Source organism: Polistes dominula, unplaced genomic scaffold (genome assembly GCF_049000335.1).
Source record: "Polistes dominula isolate Pdom_NZ unplaced genomic scaffold, Pdom_raw_medaka contig_18, whole genome shotgun sequence".
NCBI lineage: Eukaryota > Metazoa > Arthropoda > Insecta > Hymenoptera > Vespidae > Polistes > Polistes dominula.
The window spans coordinates 755,001-777,403 of record NW_028301164.1 but is presented as its reverse complement, the minus strand read 5'-3'; the positions used below and the strand labels follow the sequence as shown (position 1 = coordinate 777,403).

Here is a 22,403-nt window from a genome sequence, read left to right as displayed (position 1 = left end):
AATCTGAAGATTTTAGCCATATGACGTTCTCAAATAGTAGTTATTACCGCGATAATGTCTCGGTCCGATGACCAATGATAAAAAACAAGGAGTAGTTTAGCAGCTGCAAAGAGGGACACACTAGCTAAGAAATCGATATAAGGATTTCAGTAGGTCGTAGGAGAGACAGGTGAGGTTAGTCGCGTGCCAGGATTCCCTTTCTTTCGTCGCTCGAAGAAAAGCGTTTCATGCAACGTATCTATTGTCCTTCCACCCTTCTTTTTCGTAGTCCCTTTAATGTAAGTTAAAGGGGGCGGTCTGTTCAAATAACACGAAGACGTTTGGGTTTCTTAGATAACGAAATTTGATTCTTACTTTCATTGACATCAATTTCGAAAATAGAATCATGTTTGTTAATTATTTTTACAAAATTTGCCAATTGCTATACAAAGAGTACTTAATTAAATTACGTTGTGAAAAGAAAACATTAATTAGGTTGGTCTGATAGTTTTTTTTTTTTTTTGGAATTATTCAAATCCATATTTTCAACGTTTCTCAAATTGTCTATCTCAATCGTAAATATTTCCTAATAGAATCAAAAAATTAGACGGCAGGTGATACCTTGGGCTCGTGCCACGTTTCGCGCCATCGAAAAATCGAAGACATTCACAGGAGGGGTTCTTTGATCCATAAAAGACGCTGTCATTGTTTGGGCCCCTAACTTTAGCAACGAGTAGCACGAGCAACATCTTTTTGGAACAGCTGATGTAGTCCCCAGCGTAATACCGTTTACATTTCTTGTTCCTCGATTGTCCAGCTGATACTTCAAAATAATCTTAGGTCGGGAGAAAAACTGCACGAAAAAAAAAATTCAAGTAGAGACAGAAAGAGAGAAGGATCAATTTTATATAACACATTTCTACTTCCTTGATAATTAAAACTTATTGATCTAACTTGATTACGATAATTGCGGAAACGTTCGATCAAGCGTCATAATCATTGATCATGCAACTTTGTTCAATTTCCTCCTTTCTAACTTGATCGATAAAATGATAAATTGTTATCTCGAAATACAAATTCACCGTTTTGCAATAGTTGTTATTCGGTAGGAAGAATATAATTCTTAGCAAGTTATACAGATGATTAATTAATACCAGATGACAGTCCTGTGACAAGTTTCCTCGTGAGCTAAGAGCATTTGCATAGAGCTACTACTCACTCTAGCGAGTTCTTTTTTCTTCTACTGGGATTGCCACCTTCGTTCCCATAAGAAAGGTAGTTTCTGCATTATGAAAAGCAGATGTAAAGTTCGGTGTACCCTGTTTATTATTCAGCTTAATTAGTTCCTTTCTTACCTTCTTTTGCAACATCCTTAGCTCGGTCAAATTATTGGCATATTTTCTGTTAAGTTTTATTTTTCAATGACATTCGTGGCACGCTAATCAGACGAAAATGAAAAAGAACAAAAAAATCAAATACTCCTATTGAGAAAAAGAAATTGATAAAAAAAAACCATAACGATAGGGAGTTCTGCATCCCTCAGCAAAAGAGAAAGAGAGAAGGAGAGCGGGAGAAAAACCCATGGGGGTCCATGGTTAGCACGGGAGGGCTCTTTAGCGGTACAAGATATCGGGAACGAAGAGCACCGACCGAATACATCCGAAGTGAGGGCCGAAGAGGCCCGAGGAGGATGGTGGGAACGCGTGGCGCGGTGTGTTCTCACCAGCACTCTTCTCCCTCTCTCTGTCCTTCTCTTTCCAATGTCTACTAGCATTTCATCTCTTTTTCTCTTCCTCTCATATTATTTTTCTCTCTCTCTCTCTCTCACACACACTCTCCTCTTCATCTTCCCTTCCTCTTTTCCAATCCAAAAGAGGACCCGCGATGTTCAGAAACGCGTTAACCTCACTGATGCAGTGACTGCTGTTTCTCCTGACTGGTCACGCGTATTAATTCATCGCGGTATTGCTGCTGGTCCAACAGCAATAACAACAACAACAACCTGCTGGACCAACCTCCGCTGAAATCATCGCTCAAGGTCGCGAGCATCGCGTCCCAAAACTGGACCTCGCGTGACCCTATTATGATCGGTCTTTTTGAAAGCTCTTTGTTTAAATCGGTTTCGTGCTAGAAATCTTTGAACTATCTTCATTTAAAACTTCCGCTTGTTTCCAGACATTCGTTTGAAGTCTTTTCAAAAAAAATGATATGAATATTTAAAAAAGACTGAACAAACATAGTCGTTGATTAATGATAATGAATATGTGTATATCTATTAGTAAAGTTTAGTATTTTCAGCTTGGTAGATTTATCGGAAGAAAAACAAAGTACCCTTTGAGTCAATCCGGATGTGTGTGCTATTTAAAGGATACGAGAACGGAAAAGGGTAATTCAAAGGGTGGACCTGTTGCACGAAGGTCCTTTTAGGGTTCCTAAAGAAAGATCGTAAGGAGGACGATACGAAAACAATTCCATATCGTTGGTAGGATTAGTGTTTTCGACTAAACAACTTCTAAAAAATAATCTTGATCCCACGATCGTTACAGGATGGTCCTGAAATACATTCGGTCATGGGATACAGACCAAATAGATCGTATTTCCTTAAAATCCACGGACGAATAATTTTAAACGGACTTTACAAACTTGCTCTCTCCTTAATACGGGATTTACTGCGGTAGGATGCATCGTTGTAAGATTTGGTTACCTTGTACCATGAAAAAGCGAATAATCATCGCAGTAAACTCGAGATACTCACTCGTCTTATGAGCTCATTGTTGCACCGTTCGATTATTACTTGAGTCCGGTTTATAAAATTTGATATCGATTTAAAAAAAGTAGCTATCTTCTCCGATTACTTGTTCTCTAACACTTTGGGCGTCATGATGAAAACAATATTACTGTTGAAAGTTTAAAAAAATAAAAATTAGCTTTTGGAAAAGTATACTATTTGTTAATGATTTTACATACTATTTTTGACTCTCTAACGAAGTTTTACTACTTGTAATTTTAAGAAAAAAAAAAAAAAAAAAAGAAAAAAACAAACAAAAAGGAAAGAATATTCCCACATGTATGTAAAAAAGAAAAAAAAATAGAAAGGCAAATCCTCCCACACAACTGTCGGCAAAAGGAAATCAAAGTGTCGTCTTGTATAGGAGGAAATTTTATCCTTTCTATGCAAATAGAAGTCTACCTGGGCTTTCTGGTTCTCTTCGTCCGGAAGAAAGCAGAAGGAGCAACAGCAGTAGAAGCAGCAAGTTAGATATTTCTTTTTCTACGAGCAATAAAACGTTCTATATGTGTGCTGGGCGCGGGTCCCTCGTGTGTCAGCCACGCGAACCGATGTGTAGCGGTCAGGGGCACCTATAATAGATGCACGAGGCAAGCAAACCTCGTTTCTTTAAGCTTTTTTTTCCCCTCCAGCCTTTTTACCCTCTTCTTCTTCTTCTCCTTTCTTTATTTTCTTTTTCTTTCTCTTTCTCTTTCTCGCACTTCTACCTCCCCACTTATAAACGTGTATACTACGTGCCCATTATGGGACTTCTAAAAATCCACCGTCACGACGACTACGACGACTACGACTACGACGACGAGGACGAGGACGAGGACGAGGACGACGGAATGTTAGGCAAAGGGTGAAGCCAAACGCGAATCACAGAAACGTGGGAACCTTTGCCAGGTGATCCCTTGCACGCCCTTCTGGCCCACGAACAGCACGAACTTTTGCGAGCTTAAGGTTGACGACGATACTACGACGACTACGATGACGACGACGATTACTAAGGGGCAGGGTGAAAGGGAAGATGAAGAGAAATCTCGATGCGGAAGAGTATAAACTAAGAATAAATCTGGTAATACCACTAGTTGTTTCGCAACTACTTCGTGTCTACCTCACTTTGCAAAACTGGATGATTACTAGGGAATACTATGAATCAGGAATAAGTATACATTTTCTTCCGACCCATACAAATCTTCAGTTTAATGACTTCCTATAGTTGTTTTTTTTTTTTGGATTTTTACAAATTCTAATCATCAATAATAAACAGATTTGTAAACAGAATTGTAGGTTTACTTGCTCAACACCAGTAGTCAAAATAACACCTAATCACTTAACTGAGTCCGTGACACAATTGTAATGAATGGGACATGTTTGACATACAATCGGATTTTATATGTTGGATAATATATCAGGGTTGTTAATTATAGTTACCCTTTATAGAAATCGTAATGAACAAAGATATTTTTATCATTTGTCTAACATACATTGAATTTGTTTCCTATTCCATGAAACACACCCTATGAAAAGGAGTTATATTTTGAACAGAATATGAACGATTTCCCTAATATTCCAGATGTAAACCATACGACCTCCCCTAACGAACAACAGGCCTGTTACTTTTTAAGGAAACCATTTGTTTCGTGTTAATAAAAATGAGAATTTGATGATGTATACTAGAACGGATTTTTGCTTTGAAGAAAAAAAAAAAATTGGTTTTTCCACTTCTTTTTCTTTTTAACCACAACCGTGGGAGTTTTTCTCTGATATTGAAAGAAAAATGGGAAGTAATTATGGATACTATGGGATATAGGAATGAGTAGGAGGGTGAATCTAGGCGTGTTATAAACGGAAGCAAGATCCTTAGGATTGAAGGATAATGTTTCCTTCCTGTCAAATCTACGGGAAGATCGGCGTGGGTGCCAACAACTTGGTGCAGGTGCCATCCTGGGATCGAAGAACGAAGATGAAGGATCCTTTAACGGGGGTGAGAACTTCGAATCGAAACCCCGAATTTAGTTCGCTTTCTCGAGCACTCTTTTGAGATCAAGGAAGAGAGATCAAGGGAGAGAGAACAAGAGAGAGAGAGAGAGAGAGAGAGAGAGAGAGAGAGAAATAGGAAAAGAAATATGAAAAGAAAGATCCATGCTTTGTGGTCAAGTTAACGCGTAAACATTTAAAATTGTCAAAACTCTTTGCTCTTCTTCCTTTCGATTTCTCTTCTATTTTTACTCCTTCCTTTTTTCCACCCACCTACTGTTTCTTACTCTTCTACTCGTGATGTTAATAAAAAGGTTCGAACAAACCTTCTTCTCGCTATAAAAGGTAGAATAAAATTTGTGAAAAGTTACGCAGTAAAAGAGTCCTTGATGATTTGTAAGGGTGAAACGGTATTTTTGAACAATGGGAGTTTCACAAAATTGTCTCTCTTTCGTAAAACTGTATCAATCTATCGATTCAATTTCTCTTCCTCTTCCTGTTCCTCTTCCTCTTCCTACATCTTTTCTATCCGAAGTTTAAGGAATTCAACAAAAATATTTCGAGAAAGGATTCTATTCTCTTTAAAAGCAGATGTGGGGTCTGTACTACAATTATAACGGTATGTATGACGTAGTTCAAGGGTTAAAGGGGTGGGTTGGGATGGTTGCTGATCAAGTTAAGGAACTTGTATTAAAAAGAAGAAGAAGAAGAAGAAGAAGAAGAAAAAAAGTTTAATTTCAAGGTCGACAGTTTTTCTTGAATGCTAGCCACTCGTTACCCTCCAGGGACTTCCGAGTTTCGAACTCGGATGCTCGCAGATGTAAGATGCTATAAAAAGATGAAAAAGAGGAAGAGGGAGAGAATGTAATAGACAGAGAAAGAGAGAGGAAGTTTTGGATTTTTTTTTTTACTTTGCTTATAGTTGCTTTATAGGGACCACGTAATAATATATACTATCCTCGGGGACAATGCAGCAGTTCACCACGGTACATTATACATTTACAGATCTTTGGTAGGTTTCCGTATGAAACCGTAAAAAATTGACAACTATGATAGACGTTTTCTTTTGACCAAACCTAACGGGATTCGTTCTAGGTAAAAATACAAAATGTTTTTCACATAACTTACGAATATTTCAGTATTAATCTTAAATGAAGAAAGTTCAATATTTCCAAGTTATATTGTTTTTAATAAAAATAAAATTAATGGATTTATTTTTTTGCAATTATATTATATCGTAAATAATAATCATTAAAATCTATTATAATTTATTGTTTATTATCAATTCTGTTCTCTCTCTCTCTCTCTCTCTCTCTCTCTCTCTCTCTCTCTCTCTCTCAACATGGCAGCTGCTAATGAACGAATTTATTCGATGCTTATCGAAACAAATGGTATTATTATGTCAAACGGTATTTAAAGTAGATGAAATTTCAAAAGAAATTGTACGTCTTTTGAAATTTGTCTGATTATTTTGTACACGAACGAACCGGAACACCCCTGTTTCCTTATCGTTTATCGCGAATCTCGAGAATCGTGGCGTGTTATTGTAATCGTGTAATCATGCTGCGGTATGTTGACCAAACGAATCGAAAGTGATTTATCCTATGATCTCATCTTGTTAACTCACAAATCTTGATTTTTCAAGTTTACGTCTGGCACTTTGACTTTTATTAGATTTGCATCTACATCTGCTCGATTCTCATACTCTTCAACATTTTTTTTTACAAGTAGTATTAATGCTAAACATTTTTAAGTACTCACGAAACAGCTGTTTTATTTTTAAGAACTTTTCAAGTATTTTACTAAATGTTCGACAAATAAATGTTGATCTTTGATTTTTTAAAATTATTCTAAAACGATTGTTGCATAATATTATTTTATGTTTTTTTATATGATATAAAAATTTGATCTACTCAAACTGTTAAAATAAATCGACAGTTACTAAAAAAAAAAAAAAAAGAAAAACGAAATCATAATTTGTCTTTTCTAACGAGTCGAAAAAAAAGAAAAAGAATCTTTAACAAATAACAATGTTAGATTTCCTTACGGTATTTTCCGTCTATGATGGTCATCATCTTTATACCTTTTTTACCTGCCGAATACAGTACAACAAAAAATCATCGTAAAAGACGAACTATAGAGTTTTTATTTTATAGCATCGACCTTAGAAACATTTTTTTAAGTATCAATAAGCGAAAATTCTTTTTTTTAACAAAGGTGATCATGGCACGTCGTAAAACTTTATACATCAAACTATTATATCTTTTTTTTTAGAAATCAAATAATTACTGATCCTATCAACAAAGAAAAAAATTTCTTTCAAAGAACATTTTATTACTTTTCAGTCCTTTAAGCTTTCTTTCTTACACGTGTTCACAGAATACAATACATTAATTTTTACTCATAATCACTATTATTTTTACAATTTATATATACATATTTTTTTTGCAGAGTTTTTGATCATGTACAAGAGTACCATCGATCAGTCTAAAACTTTTCTTAAACTATTCTTCAAAAATCTAATATTTTTATCATCATTTTGTATCAGATTGGTGCTTGTAAAAATATTAGAAAATATTTTCAAGTACAATTATTGTAAGAAATAAATTTGTTAACAATTTGGAAAGAAAAACAAAAAAATACGAATAACCTAATTTTTGTTTTCAATTTATTCGTACATTTCTGAAAAGGAGGACAACAGTTGCGTGCTTGCTTGATGCAAAGAAAGAAACGTGTATTATATCGGTGAGAATACACACGACGTTCTTCTAGCTGTATGTATTTTTTTCGTTCAAACAAATGTTTAAACGTTGTAAGAGAATTCCCACAGGAGACCCCTTTTTTTTCGCCTCGCGTGCATTCGTGCACATTGCGTTCGGATCGCATTGCGCACGCTGGCCACACTTATGACGTGCGCACATTTACTCATACGTTGTTACGAGGGGTAAACGTATGTGTGCCCTTCTCTATCAGATGATTTTCTATTGCGTGTCCTTACGCTTTACCGCTCCTATACCTTATGCATGCTTTCCATTACTCTTCCATTTTTAATTATTTTTATTTTTTTTAAATAAATTCAATAATTTTTTGGAGTTGTTCTTTTTATTTAATAATACACAATGACCAAAAATATATTTCAAATTTAATTAATATTAATTTAAGGAATGATTGAAATATTTCAGTTATTATAAATACTTTTATATATATATATATAAATAAATGTATATATATTTAAATTATAATTAAATTATTGCGTATATATAATAACTATATATAACTAAATGTTTAAGTTATTATAAAAAATTATAAAAAATTTATTTTTTTTATCTTTAAATAGATTTATTTTAATATAAAAATTGTTTAATTATTTCTGTGTTAATATTTGAAACAAAAAACAAATAAGGAGAGCTATATTAGAGCTTATATACTATGACGAATCAAATATATCCCTGGAGGACGGCGTGAATTCCCACACATCAACAGGTCTCAGGAGGGCCGAAAGTCTCCCCACCCTTAGTATACCCTCTCCCCAACTCCTGAGGAAAACCTCACCCCACTCCTTGAGCCTGCGAGTGCATCGGCATGCGATCTTCCAAATCGAAACGTCAAACAGTTACCCTGAAATATCCTAAGCGAGTAGTTGGTCTGTTTAGTTTCTAAAGGTTCTTATTCCTTACTTGAAAACAACTTCGATAAATTACTTAATCAAAATGTGGAAATATTTTTCACGCTTGAGATTTAAGGAGTAATACATGTGTGATGTGTGAGTGTTGTTCAAAAAATCATTAAAATCGAGAATAAGTGCAATAAAAAACACGTTGCACTCTACTCGAATGAATAATTAAAATATTCGTTTGGAGTAGTGTGTATGATTTTGAGTTTCACATATTTTTCATAAATGGTGGATTACAATAATTACAAAATGTCAGCAAGCGAGGAGGATTTTGATCAACAATCACAGCAAGGAATGACCAAGGCAGAACTTAGAAGGGTATATATACATATATAGAATTTTACACATTAATCTTTAATATTTGTTTGTTTGTTAATCTTTAACATTTCGATAAACCAATTATTACGAGTAATTTTTACAGAAATTTTTGTTGTATTTATTTGATTCTTCTTTGCTACAATTTGCGCGGGAATCGTGTTTACAACGTGATAGACGAATGATTATCTCTTGTTTTTTGAGATTACCACATTAATTATTATTATTAAAATAGAAATAATATAAATTTCAGAACAACAAACCGATCATGGAAAAACGAAGACGAGCACGAATAAATCAATGCTTGGACGAACTAAAAAATCTTATTCTCGAAGCGTTAAAAAAAGATGTAAGTAGAATAATTTGAAATATATTATAATTCTACATTATTCAGTGATATTATTAAGTGATATTATTTATTTTTATGATAAAAAAAATATGTATAGAAAGTTACGATTAAAATTATATGAGTATTATTTAAGAAACTTTAATGTAGTTGTAAAATTACGTAAAAACGATGGTAGAAACGTGTCGTGTTAGACTGTGGAAATTTTATTCGTCCTTGTAGATGGTCGTAAAGTTTTTGGTCTTTTTTGTTCGTTTTTCCAATAGATTGTCCTTTTGGTTTTTAAAACTGACCTTTCACGGAGTCCTTTTAGAACCACAAAATTATACGTCGTGTTACGATTAGACTCCCTTATCACGTTCACACAAACTTATGTTTTTTATTGATCGAATGATTCATGCGGGACTACAATTATTATTTAATAAAATAATATAATAAAATATTTTTTACTTAAAAATTATTATTCATTGACTTTTAACATTTAGATTTTGCTTTAGTGAAACGAAAAATGAACTTAAAACTCATAATAAACTACAACATCAGCAAAATGATCCAATGATATCACGAGATTACTGTTCATCGTTGTGTGCCATTTTCCCCACTCTTTTTCAATACTACGTCGTACGTTTGTAAAAGAATTTAGAATTTAGAAATCATTTTGAATATAACGAAAGTGGTTTCAAATTGTCAGTATTTATAAATATTTGTATTTGGTTTATTGTTAGAGTCTATTCAAGTTTAGGTAATAAACGTTGTTTCAAAGTTTCAAGTAGACGATAGTTGATTAGCATAACGAGTTTGCAAATGAATATATAAATAAATAAATAACAAAGATAAGATAAACATTGTTGTACAGCGTCGATTGGAAAATAGAACATTATAAACAAAATTATTTTACATTATTTTGAACATTAACGAAACATTATTATTATATTATACTTGTTATGATATGAGGATTGAAGAAACAACACACACACACACATAAGGAATTATGTAAAATTATACAAAATTATATATATTATTAATAAGAGTATAAATTTAATTTAATTTAGGGATTACGGATTGAAATTATGTCGAAATTGCGATGAGACTAACGACTTATTTAAAAAGAAAATCAAAGGAAACGCCTTTCGTTTAAAAACATTAGTCCAGAACCACTCGTTGTAGTTGGTCTTGTCTTAGGATTTTACTTATTTAAAAGCGTGGGAATGAATAAGTAGAAAAGGGATCCTTTAACAAAGCAAACAAACCTGATCTTTTAAAAAACATACCATGCTCAATTAAAAATATCGATGACATAATACAAAAATGTTTCTTATTCTTTTTGAATCATACAAATGTATAATAATTAACGATCCGTGCAATTAATTTGTAATTATTTATTACCAAGCACGTCCTGTTGGTATAGCGAAAGAAAAAAAAGGTGTGGGGTTAGGGGTGGGGGTGGGAGTGTTATTATGTCTCGTTTCGGTTAGGGTTAAAATAAGAAAAGGAAGAAAGAAAGAAAGAAGAAGAAGAAGAAAAAAACGAGAGAAAATGAAAAAAAGGATGCATCCCGTTGGCAACTTCCTCGATTTCACGTAAAAGAAGGAAGATCCTAACAGTTCTCCCCCTCCATCCCACCGCGTAACACGATCCTTCAAGATTGATTTCTCAGACAGACTATGTAACAAGGCGAGACGCTCTCACCGTTCTCTCTTCTCTTTCGTCCAGATGACTTCCGCTACCTGCTTACCTCCGTTGTCTGTCCGTTCAACACACACACACACACACACTGTCTCTCTCTCTCTCTCTCTCTCTCTCTGTCTCTATCTTTCCTTTTTTTTTCTTCTCTTCGGTATATCTCTCTTTCTCACATATACACTTTCGTCCACACGAAACGCCCCCCGCGTTCGTGGGAACCATGAAATAATTATTACCAAGGGCAAAAAAAATCTCATCTCAGGTTCCAGTCTCCCTTTTGTTGACCGTATCATCTTTAAGGATCCACCTTCACGTTCTACGTGAAAAAAGGGGAAGGTGAGCTGTTTTCTTCACTTCCCTGGCCTTGCTTTTTTAGCAGGTGCATCATGGTCCGGAAATCGAATTTGAAAAATTGTAACTTTTGTTTCTTTTCAAATGTTCTAATTAATTTATTATAATATATTCAAACATTTTTGATTATTTTAATAAAAGTAATATCTATTAATCTTACGTATGCGAGAAGTGTTTCTATAATATAATCTGCGATTGTTGACAAATAAACAGAATTTCAATGTTGTTGTTGTTGTTGTTGTTGTTGTTGTTCGAGTTGTATGAGTGTTCCTTTGAATCGTCACAAGTTTTCTACAATAAAACCTTAAATTGTGAATAGATTCATATCAATGGGACGAAAGGATACAATAGAGTTTCGACTTAACTGTGTTAAAGGGCTTTCCGAAGAATATAACTCGCTCTAGAATAGCAGGTTTTCTAGTAGAATCCTAAAACCTTCTTAGGGATATTTTTCAAATGTGTTCCCATGAGAAGATCAATTTCTCTCGATCCCACAGTTTTTCCTATATCTTTTTTTCCTAAATCGATTTGATTTATTTAATGTTCTTTTAATTTTTTAGTTACTTTTTAATATATATTTATATACTTTTTATATATAGTTTATTAATTGTATAATCGGGTGATAACTATAAATAAAGATCTTTCATGACTGTACAATAAATAATCTCGATTATTGCTTCAGAATGCAGTTAATAGTCACGTACAACATTGGCGATATTACAATTTAAAAATATTGCTGAATCTAAATCACATGCTTTAGGGCTCACAATAAAATAAGTTGTAAGCTACTGACGTTTCAGGTCTCTCATTATGGTAATAACTTAGGTAGACTCAATTACATGGGCGTTGCCTGGTCATTGCTTTGATATATAATCGGTATTCACCTTTTATGTCCAAGAGCAATGCTCGAGGCAGAAATGTTTACTGATCTCCGAGGAAATATTGTATTTTCTATGAGTGTTCTTTTATTTTTCGTCTTACCATCAGTGGATAATATAGATTCCTGTTAGTACGACGTAACACAATATTTTTTTCACTACCAACAGACAGTAATGCTTATCTATTATCGATAAAATATCATTAATCGATAAGGTTAAAGAATATAATCTAAAATTTATTAAAAAAAAAAATGTGTTTTTCAAAAAGTTATTTATTATAAAGGTTTTTATTCTAATTGAAGGATTTTTTCTGTTCTTATAGCCGACGAGACACTCAAAGATTGAGAAAGCCGATATTCTTGAGATGACGGTAAAACACTTACAAACCGTACAACGTCAGCAATTGAATACTGCAGTAGCTACGGACCCAGCGGTACTTACGAAATTCCGTTCCGGATTTTCCGAATGTGCCATGGAAGTATCGCGGTACGTCAGCAACCTAGAGAACGTCGATCCCGGTGTGAAACAGCGTCTGCTATCGCACCTGAACAATTACGTTAGTAATCTCCAACAAATGGGACCGTTCTACAGCCATTACGTGCCCTACATGCCGGAACGTCTCTATCCGGAGGTAAAGGTCGGCTACCACAGCGATCTAGCCAATGGAGATGAGAATAATAATGCTAGTGCACGGATACAGATACCTAACGGTGTTCAGTTGATACCTAGTAGACTTCCAACGGGAGAATTGGCACTGTTAGTCCCACAATCAGCAGCAATGTCTACAAACTTTTCATTTTTCCCACCATTACCTGAATCAATATCTAGGACAATGACATCATCTGCTTTTTCATCGGTACAAAGAGCACGCAGTCCTCTGGAAAGTCCATCAACGTCTACGTCTAGCTTCGGAGAAGAAAATCCTCAAATGGAATGTTACCAGCAAACGCATCAAAATACCAAATTCAAGGCACCTGAACAAAGTTCTAGTAGTGGTAAAAGTTTTACCAGTACACCGGAAACGCAAAAGTTTCAGATATCTTCAAGCAGCGATAGAAAATCACCTTTGTTAACAACGTCAATTGATATTAGACCAGGAATTAATGATAACATAAGAAAAGAACATATTCGCAATTTTTCCGAACAGGTGGATTCCATTTCCTCGATGAATAATTTACGACAACCACTTTCAGTTATCACCGATAGAGCTTACAATCGTCCATGTTCATCTTTAAGCAGCAACGATCTCAAAAGAAGCGCTTCTAATAGGCTATTAATTATTCCTGATAAAAAACAAAAAATGGAAGACGAAACGTCGTCTTCAATCATATCATCTAAGGAAAAGAAAAATGTAAATGGCCATGGAATTAACATGGAGGATCAAACAATAAATTCATCATCATCGACGAGTTTTAATACAAATCGTTCTAATATCAATACCTCACATGTTTTTTCTAATTCTGCTGGTTCATCTTCTTCGAATGGAGATATGTGGAGACCATGGTAGTCCGGTTTCCTTGCTTTGAAATAGATTGAATTAAAATGTATTTTTTTTTGTGATTTTTTTTATTCTCCTCCAAAAAATGACGTAAAAAATCTTAACTTATTCAAGATTAGTATTTATGATTGATCAATAATTTCAAATGAGGTTAATCCTTAATGGTCGTAAATCATCACTTATGTGACAACAGTAATAAAATAGGGACTTTTTCACAAAAAATAATTTAAAAGAAAAATCATATTCTTTTAATATTGACAATTATTTTGCATGTTTAAATCAGCCAAGTGTAAATTAGTGAGAAATCTTGTATAAAAAGTTAGCGACCAATAAGGGTTAATTATATGTTTCATTAATATTTTTATCTACGTTATGTATTGCGATATTATTTATGATTGAAAAATTATAGTTCTTTCTTTTTTCTTATCATTAAAATTCTTTCACTCGTAATACATATAACAAACAAAACAAACAAAACAAACAAAAAAACAAAAAAAAAAACAGAAAAAGAGACAATAATTTTAATAGAATTATCTCAATTTTAATATAACAATAATTAATTGTGCCAAAAAGACGAAAAGTTATTATTTCTTTATTTTCTATGTGTGTGCTAACATAAAATCAAACAAATAATACTTTTCACAAGGATCTTATAATTGTAACTTGACAACGCAAATTATAAGAGACATATAAATGTCACTTAATTCACATACTAACAATAAGCCTCGCTCGTGTACAATTCTGTAAATAGTTGACAATTTAAATATAACTTAATTATTAATTTAGAATTAACGAACGATAAATGAAAATCAAATCATGGTATTTGTCGTTGTAAGCTTATATAGTATTAAGGGTTTTGTGATACATATAGCATAATATTGAAATAAACTATTTATAGAGAGTTGGACTTTTGTTTATCAAATTAATGTGTCTCTTTTAATATTTCTCTTTTAGGGTATAGAAAATGTGAAAGAGAAAGAAATGGGGAAGGAGATGAAAAGAAAGAAAAAAGGTAGAGAAAAATAAAAAAGATGGAGAAAGAAAAAAAGGAAAAAAAAAGGAAAAAAAAGAGAAAAAGAAAAAGTGAGAGAGAGAGAGAGAGAGAGTTTCGCATCGGCTTTGTTGAAAAAGTTATCGGGCGGGAGACGCTTTACCCTTTTAAGGAGCATTAAACGCGCTCCGGTTCATAAGCTGGAACTTATTCCTTCTTTTTTTGCTGATAAAGGAGTAAAAAGGTACAGGCGAACGAGAATTTCAACCACCTGTTACACCGCAAAACTACCCCTCGTTCTCTCATCGACTCAATGCTTGAACTGATTTATCGACAGAAACCTCGGATACTCGGCTGCTTTACTCTTATATAAGCGTTATATTCAAGAAATTCAAGTCAGTGTTTATCGTGTCTAGAGAAATAGTTTATTTTATTATACTCGTATCTCCGTTTCGTTCAATATTTATTCTTTCTTTTGTTTTTTTTTTGTTTTTTTGTTTTTGTTATTTTTTTTTTAAGACCGAAGTGAATTAAAACTCTACTAATTATCCACGAATATATTTTCAACGATAAGTATCGATCAATAATAATGTATTAATTAAGTACTCGTTTTATATTTTATATTCGTTTTATTTTATTTTATTTTTTTTTTTTATATCTTTATATTGTGTGCATTTTCTACGCTCTAGTATGAATGTAATTGTTTTTTTATTTTATTTTTTTTTTAACCTTTTTTTCAGAACGTAATTATACGATGTAACTTTTTCAACAATTTATTTGAATCTAAAACGTTTGCTTTCAACGCAACCCGAGAGATGGCACCAGGAACATCCGACGCTAATACTTACCGCGATTTTTCAAATTAATCTACTTAGAATAGGATATATATAATTGGCAGGATATCAATTTATTTAAATTTCTAGGAATCGTATTGTTAGAAAATCAAGACTACATAGTGATAGTATTAAATCTTAATTAAAACTAATTTGACAAAATTTCTAACAAAGATAAAAAGTTTATTTAAATAAAATATAATCGCACCGATACAATATGCACTAAAAATTGTATATTAATTATGATTAACGTTTGTTAGAAAATACACCAATCTAGTAGGCATATTACGAAGGTTGATTATCGATCTAAAGGATTAAATGGAAGAAAAATAAGAACAAAGTATTACACTTGATTAAAATTAACTAGAGACTCGATGATGTCAAAAAACAAAAAATAGAAAAGAGAGAAAGATAGAGAGAGAGAGAGAGAGAGAGAGCAAGAGAGAGAAGAAACGACGAAGGTTTCTTGTGCAAAAGGAAGACGTGACAAATTCGTTATTCAGATCGAAAAATGAAGATGATGGTAAGTATAATAAGAAAAGAGAAAGGAAAAAAGAATAAGTAATAGAAAAAAGAAAAGAAAAAAGAGTTTTTTTTTTTACTAACCTCGCGAAGAAATCTCCTCCGGCATAGGTGCATCGATCTGAGAGAGTAGCTCGTTGGTGGATGCGTGGCATCGAAGTCGCCCGATTCGTGCGTGCAGATTGGAGATTAATATCAAACCCTGTACGTCTCTCCAACCAGGGAGAGGATATTCTTCACGCACACGTCGAACCAAACTCTCTTATCCCTCGTTCTCACGCACTCATGAACACATTTATGTATATACATATATATACATGTATTGCTCCTATAGATTCTTCTACATTCTAGACACACACAGAGAGAGAGAGAGAGAGAGAGAGAGAGAGAGAGAGAGAGAAAGAGAAAGAGATAGAGAATAACCCGAAGTACGAAAGCCAGTGTGCGCTATATCACAGAGTATAAATAATTACTCCGGCGCACAGCGATTACTATAAGTTATGGCATAGCCGGGACAATTTGCAATGTCAAGACATAAACACTACTACCGCTTACATTTGAATACATTAAGTGCCGATGGTAGACTCCGATTGGACATTGGAGAGTTAGAGAGAAGGAGAAAGAGAGAAGATAGATAGATTGTAAGCTACTAAGTGAGAGACTATGGAATAAGAGAAAGAGAGTAATAGTAGTAGTAGTAGTAGTAGCAATAGTATTAGTAGTAGTGGTAGTAATCGGTAGCGTGAGATACGATCCGGTTGACGATTTTTATTAGAATTAAACGATCATCTCTTTCTCTCTTTCTCTCTCTCTCTCTCTCTCTCTCTCTCTCTCTTCGAAAGGCACACGATATCTCGAGAGATGGCAACGATGGCGGCGTCCATTTCGATCGGATTCCATCCTTTTCGATGACCGACCCATCGGATTCGACGATGTATTTACGAGACTACGAGATCGAGCTGATCGTCCCGGAGTGGTCAATTGTTTCGAGTAGAAGGGATGAAAGATAAAGAGAGAGATAGATAGAGAGATAGGGAGATAGATAGAGAGAGAGAGAGAGAGAGAGAGAGAGAGAGAGAGAGAGAGAGAGAGAGAAAGAGAAAGATAGAATTCCACGGGACGTGTTCTCGCTGCCGCAAGATGGATCGTGCTCGTAACCGAATGCAGATGGGATTCTTGGTGGACTCGTGGGTATATACCCGATTTGGAGACTAACTGGAAGGATAGAGAGATAGAAAAGGATAACTATCATCGACGAGAGAAACGAGTGTTCGGCCAATTAAGGTCTTACGAATCGAATAGTTTCCTTCATTCGTCCAAAGTAACGTTTAACGATCGATGGTATCCAATGAAAAGTATCCAACGTTCTTAAATGTTTAAGAATATCCAATTTCTCAGTAAGAGAAGTATACATATATATAAATCAATGAAAAAGTTGTTCTTTGAAAATAGACTAGGCTCGATCTTTGAGAAAAAAGTTATGGTTGTAAACCATCGTGGTGGTGTACGTTCTGTTTCCGCTGCGGTGGACTAGCCAGACGAAACGGTTGCCCAACAGCGGATATAGCAATCGGTGAGCGTTTTTCGGTTGCCAATATTTCGATAGGTATTCGAGCAAGAGCGTGAAAGAGAGGAAGGAGAGGTAAAGAGAGATAGTAATTGAGAGAAAGAGAGAAGAGAGAGAGAGAGAGAGAGAGACGGAGGGTCCACAAGCCGTGGACTATGTGCGGCTGCCAGGCCATTTGCCTCTGCGGTCTCTTGATTCCTAGCGACTAAATTTTCATCTGTACTCATTCAAGTTTTAATGTGTTTTTGCGGCATCAGTCATTCAAACTTAATCAACAACCGGTTACGCGTCGGTCTGCGCGCGTGCGACGTCACTCGCGTGTTGTTAGAGACCCTTTCCTCTGTATGTGTGTACCTGCGTACGTTTCTACATATTTGTTAACATCCTCCAACATATTGATATATACACAAATATATACATATACATGTGTATGTTTGTGTGTGGGTGTGTGTTCGCGTACTGTATCTATACGTTCGTGTATGGTATCTATATATATATATATGTGTGTATGTGGGGGACACTCGTCCCACGGAATATTGGTCGAAGCGCGCGCTCTGTGACGAGAGCGTATTAATTATAACTCTGGTCAGAGAAACGTCAAGAGATGCTTTCGCAGATACCTACGATAAATTGTCGGTTTACCAGCAAATCTCATTTCCAAACCCCGCCATTTTTCCTCTCGTTTGTCCACGCCTATGTTGCACGTCGTTCTACGAAACGCACCAGATTTTCTTCTTCTTTTTTCTTTTCTTTTCTTTTCTTTTTTCCTACTTTTGCTAATGAAAGACATATAGACTCTTTTACATAGGCACAACTTATACATACACGATTGTCTTTAATCCGACAAAAGTTGCATAAACGTTAATGAAAACGTCAGATTTAGCTATCCTCTTCCTCCTATCGAACATTAACGAGATTATTTCTGTTATTTATCGTTTTTTCTATATCATATTCGCTACTTTTTATTGATCTTCATTCTAATACCATTTTAATGTGAAACAAGTTTGCCAATTTTGCTCATTGTACTTTGTGATTAATTATTCTAAAGCTTGTAAATTGCTACTCGAGACAATGTTGATAAATCAAGGAATAAGTAATAGTAATGATCATGTAATAATAGCGTATAAAGTGCGTTTGTTAAAAAAAAAAAAAAAAAAAAAAAAAAAAAACACACGATTCATTGATATTCATATCTTTTTTCTCTTATTCTTCGATTTTCACATTTCTCCGTCTCGATGTTTTAGTTTGGGATTTATTCCGTGACGGATTAGTCGCTGCTTCTTTTATTAGTTTCATTCAAAGGTATTGGTTCGTTAATCCGTTTGTTCTTTTATTATTTTGATCACACAGAATGGAAATTGGAACTGGTCGGACCCATCGCGGACCAATTTTCTCTCTCTCTTTCTCCTATTTTCTTTCCCTTTCGTTCCGCAATTCGCAAATTATCAGGTAGCCATTAATATCGACACCGTGTATCTATCGTTGTACCGAAGTAAAATATAATGTTTATATTGTATTTATTTGATTGTATTTTATTCATCAAGAGATTCATCGTCACCTTATGATACTTATTTCATTTTTTAGTTTATATCACTTAGGTACATAAATAAGATATGACAAATTAGTTTGTAAATGATAATCGATAGGATTGATCGATGAATCTTTGAATCGTTTCTCCGCGAGTTTTGGTTTAGTCCGAAGTTCGTTTGGTCCACGTAACGCAGTTGTAGTGTCAAACGAGGTAAACGTGGGGAGGAGGAGGTAGAAGAGAAGAAGCATCGAAGCAAAGGAGAAGCAAGGAGAAGAGAGACATTTATTCGGTTGCCGTGCCGGTATACAAGTTTCAAACTTGTGCGGTGTGGTACGCGCGAGGGTTCACAAGGGTGGAAAGGCCGAACGGGTATATAGAAGGAGGAGGAGGAGGAGGAGCAGGAAGGGATGAGCAAGTAAGCACGAAAGTGTGAACGAGAGAGTGAAATGAAAGGAAAAAGAAGAAGAAAGAAATAGGTAGATGGAATAGTAGAGGATGAAGAAGAGTGGAAATAGGAAGAAAGAAAGAAAGAGAGAGAAAGAGCAAAAGAAAAAGAAAAAGAGACCCGTACTCGATATAGCGCAAAAAACTCGTGGGAGGTGGTGAGGATGAGGGAAAGGTGTTGAAGCGTGACCAAGGGAAAAAGAGGAGGGATGGAAAGGAAAACAGAGTGGGAATGTAAACCGTGCCCGTGCAAGCGTTTCTTTCTATCTCTTTCTCTTCCTCTCTTTCACTTTTCGTCTCTTTTTATCGGTGTATGTGTATACGGGGAGGCCACGTATTCGAGAATGTAACCGAGTGAGAAAGAAAGAGATGGTAAAAGGGAGGGATGATAGAACGAGGATAAAACGAGACGAAGAGGAGAGTGGTTGGAGAGGTTTAAATGAGAGAGATAGATAGAGAAAGAGAGTAAGCTAGTTAGAGAGAGAGCAATAGGAACGAGCATGTTTTATTAAGTGCGTCGCGCGTGGAAAAAGCGCGAGGCAATTTTCAGGTGCTAAAGTGAGCGCTGATAACGCGAGACCGCATTTGAAACAGTCCGTTACATTTTTCAAGTCGTTATTTCTCCTACTTTACGCGATTCTATTCCATGTGCGTGTATATAATACATATGTGCGTGTATATATATTAAATTTTGTTTTCTCTGTATTTCCATGTAGAAAGAATGTGTTAGAACGTTCCGTTTCGTTCCGTTTTCAGAAACGACTTCGGAACTTGCTACGCTTGTCGAGCGATTTTTTGGCACTTGTTGCTCTCTCTCCTCGTTTCCGTTTTTCCTCCCTCTCTCCCTCTTTCATTCGATAGAAAGGGAGCCACCACTCTAAGGACCCGACTTCAACTTTCAGAAACGATCCTTTTTTAATGGTAGAAGTCTTTTTTTTCCACCAAGAAAACTTTTTCGCTTACGTAGATCTCTCGTGGATAAACGTAAAAGGGAAGGATTTAAATTTTCGAGTCTTATCTACACACTTTTATTTTTAAATGCTACTTTCCTTCAATTTTTCTTTTCTTTTTTTTTTTTATTTAGTCACACTATATGATTATCAAATTTAGGCATCTTATCAAAAAAAAACATTTTAAAGGTACTCCAAGAAGTAAGATCCTATCCAAATAATTTGAAAGCACACGATGCACATCCCTTGCTATCTCCGAGCCGATAACTGCAAAGCAAAAAAAGATTAGTCTCCTTTGTACAAGTATTATTGTAAATCATAAAATAGGAAGTATAGTAGACCTTAACAAGAGGGTATTCCCTCATGAGATTCGCGAGGTGTGCTTTCACGAAGGAGAAAGCAAGCTATCAATTATACCGTCCGTCAATGAGACATGTCATCGGTGATGGGTATACGTCACTATTCCGGTGGTTTGTCTGGCAGACGCGGGAAAAAATCCGGGAAAGTGGAGAGGCGTCGACAAAGTGAGAATTAATATTCAATCGCATTAACGAATCGTCGCTGGCGACGCCATCGTTATATCAGGAACGTACACACATCGCGAAACGGGGGTTTGGAAGAGGATTCGATGTGCGTGGGGTGGTTCGTGCCGACCACCCTTTATTCTTTTTCTCTCACTCTTTTTCCCTATCTCTCTCTTTCTCTCTCACTCACCCTCATTCTGTTCGTCGTCCTCTAGCTCGGTACGAACGCGTCGTTCCATCTCGCTCCAGGAGTGCGACGCCAAATGAAAATACCGAAGGACAATGGAAATACTAATGATTGATTGGATACGAAAAAGAATTATAATTGAAAAAAACGCGGAGTGGCGGCCAAAAAAAGAGGGACGCCAGGGCGACGAAGGGTACAGGCGGGAAAGAGCGAGTGAGGGTGAGGCAAGCAGGGATGTGCGAGGGTTAGGAGGAGGAGGAGGAGGTGCTACTGCCTGGCGAGAAAGAGGGAGAAGGCGCACGAACTATTGGGAATAATATATCAATACCCATCGAAGCCACGCATACGAATGCGACGGTTCGCCGTGTGGAGAGCCAAAGGGGTTCAGGGGCAAGGGGTTGCGGAGGCTTCGAGTTCGAGGGGGTGGTTAGGGATGCCGGCTTTCGAGAGACGAAGAGGGGCTTCGCCACGAGAGGAGGGTACGAGGCCGCTTCGGAAAGAGTAAAAAATATTACACCCTCGCACAAATACACACACACACACACATACATATATACAGAAACACAACCACAAATAAACACTTTATATATAGACTCACACATATTGGCGCCGACTCGCGGATAAAATCGGCACTAACCAATACCAATAACGGTCGGCACAAAAGAACGGCTGGCTCGGTACGCGAAAAACAGAGCCACACACATTGGCGTGTCTACCAGCAAAGCCTAGCCCCTACTACCTTCAACCCCCTTCGACTTCGGCACTATGCCTCTTCACCTATGTACCTATGTACCTGGTGTCCAGGCTTCCCGAGCTCTACGCCACTACCGGATTCTATCTGCGAATGTTCGAAGAAGAAACGTTTCTCTCTGGTTAACCATAGCTTCTCGATACGACAATTCCAAAAGAGCGTTTAAATAAATATTAATTCACGAATGTGTGATGAGGTCTCTCATCTCATCTTTCTCTCCCTATCTATTTATTTACTTGAAAAATCGATGATGATCCTCACAAGTTGATCTATTCGATACACGTTAAAAATGTTCATCAGTTACATCGTTAGTGCTTAAAAAAGAAAAAAAAAGATTATGGGCTAGGAAATTGAGGGAACGATGAAAAAGCTACGAGATGTTTTTGATATAATTACATTTATATATTTAAAAGAAAAAAGGAAAAATAAAATAACAAATAGAAAAATAAAAAGTCAGGAAAAGACAATTGTGAAGATAGTAGGTAGGAGTTAAGCGTGAGCGAGTATCTGGTTCGGTGGTACGACCCTGTAGATTCCACACCACGTAGCGCGACGGGACACAGAAGAGAGTGAGGGTGGGTACGAAGCAGCGCGCGTTTAGCATTTGAAAAAAGCTCTCACACGAGC

At 35.6% G+C, this 22,403-nt stretch overlaps 1 protein-coding gene and 1 long non-coding RNA gene across 2 annotated transcripts; one reads left to right on the top strand and one right to left on the bottom strand.

Moving 5' to 3' along the window:
• Positions 1–418: 418 nt before the first annotated feature.
• LOC149030479 (uncharacterized) lies at positions 419–3,308 on the bottom strand. The gene is made up of 4 exons (XR_016178674.1): positions 3,170–3,308; positions 1,335–2,876; positions 1,134–1,261; positions 419–832 (listed from the first exon to the last, which is right to left on the bottom strand). It is a non-coding gene; the product is annotated as an uncharacterized LOC149030479 (long non-coding RNA).
• A 5,015-nt stretch (positions 3,309–8,323) lies between these two features.
• Positions 8,324–14,377, top strand: dpn (bHLH protein deadpan). Its single transcript, XM_015331385.2, has 3 exons — positions 8,324–8,723; positions 8,974–9,069; positions 12,301–14,377. Exons 1-3 carry the CDS (start codon positions 8,631–8,633, stop codon positions 13,483–13,485), a joined length of 1,374 nt encoding a protein of 457 aa, XP_015186871.1. The 5' UTR covers positions 8,324–8,630; the 3' UTR covers positions 13,486–14,377.
• Positions 14,378–22,403: the final 8,026 nt, after the last annotated feature.

What these genes read in the sequence shown, in the direction of transcription:
- dpn (XM_015331385.2), top strand. Translation starts at nt 8,631, where the DNA reads ATGGTGGATTACAATAATTACAAAATGTCAGCAAGCGAGGAGGATTTT. An exon ending in CCAAGGCAGAACTTAGAAGG is followed by an intron (nt 8,724 to 8,973) that starts GTATATATACAT and finishes TATAAATTTCAG; the next exon opens with AACAACAAACCGATCATGGA. An exon ending in TCGAAGCGTTAAAAAAAGAT is followed by an intron (nt 9,070 to 12,300) that starts GTAAGTAGAATA and finishes CTGTTCTTATAG; the next exon opens with CCGACGAGACACTCAAAGAT.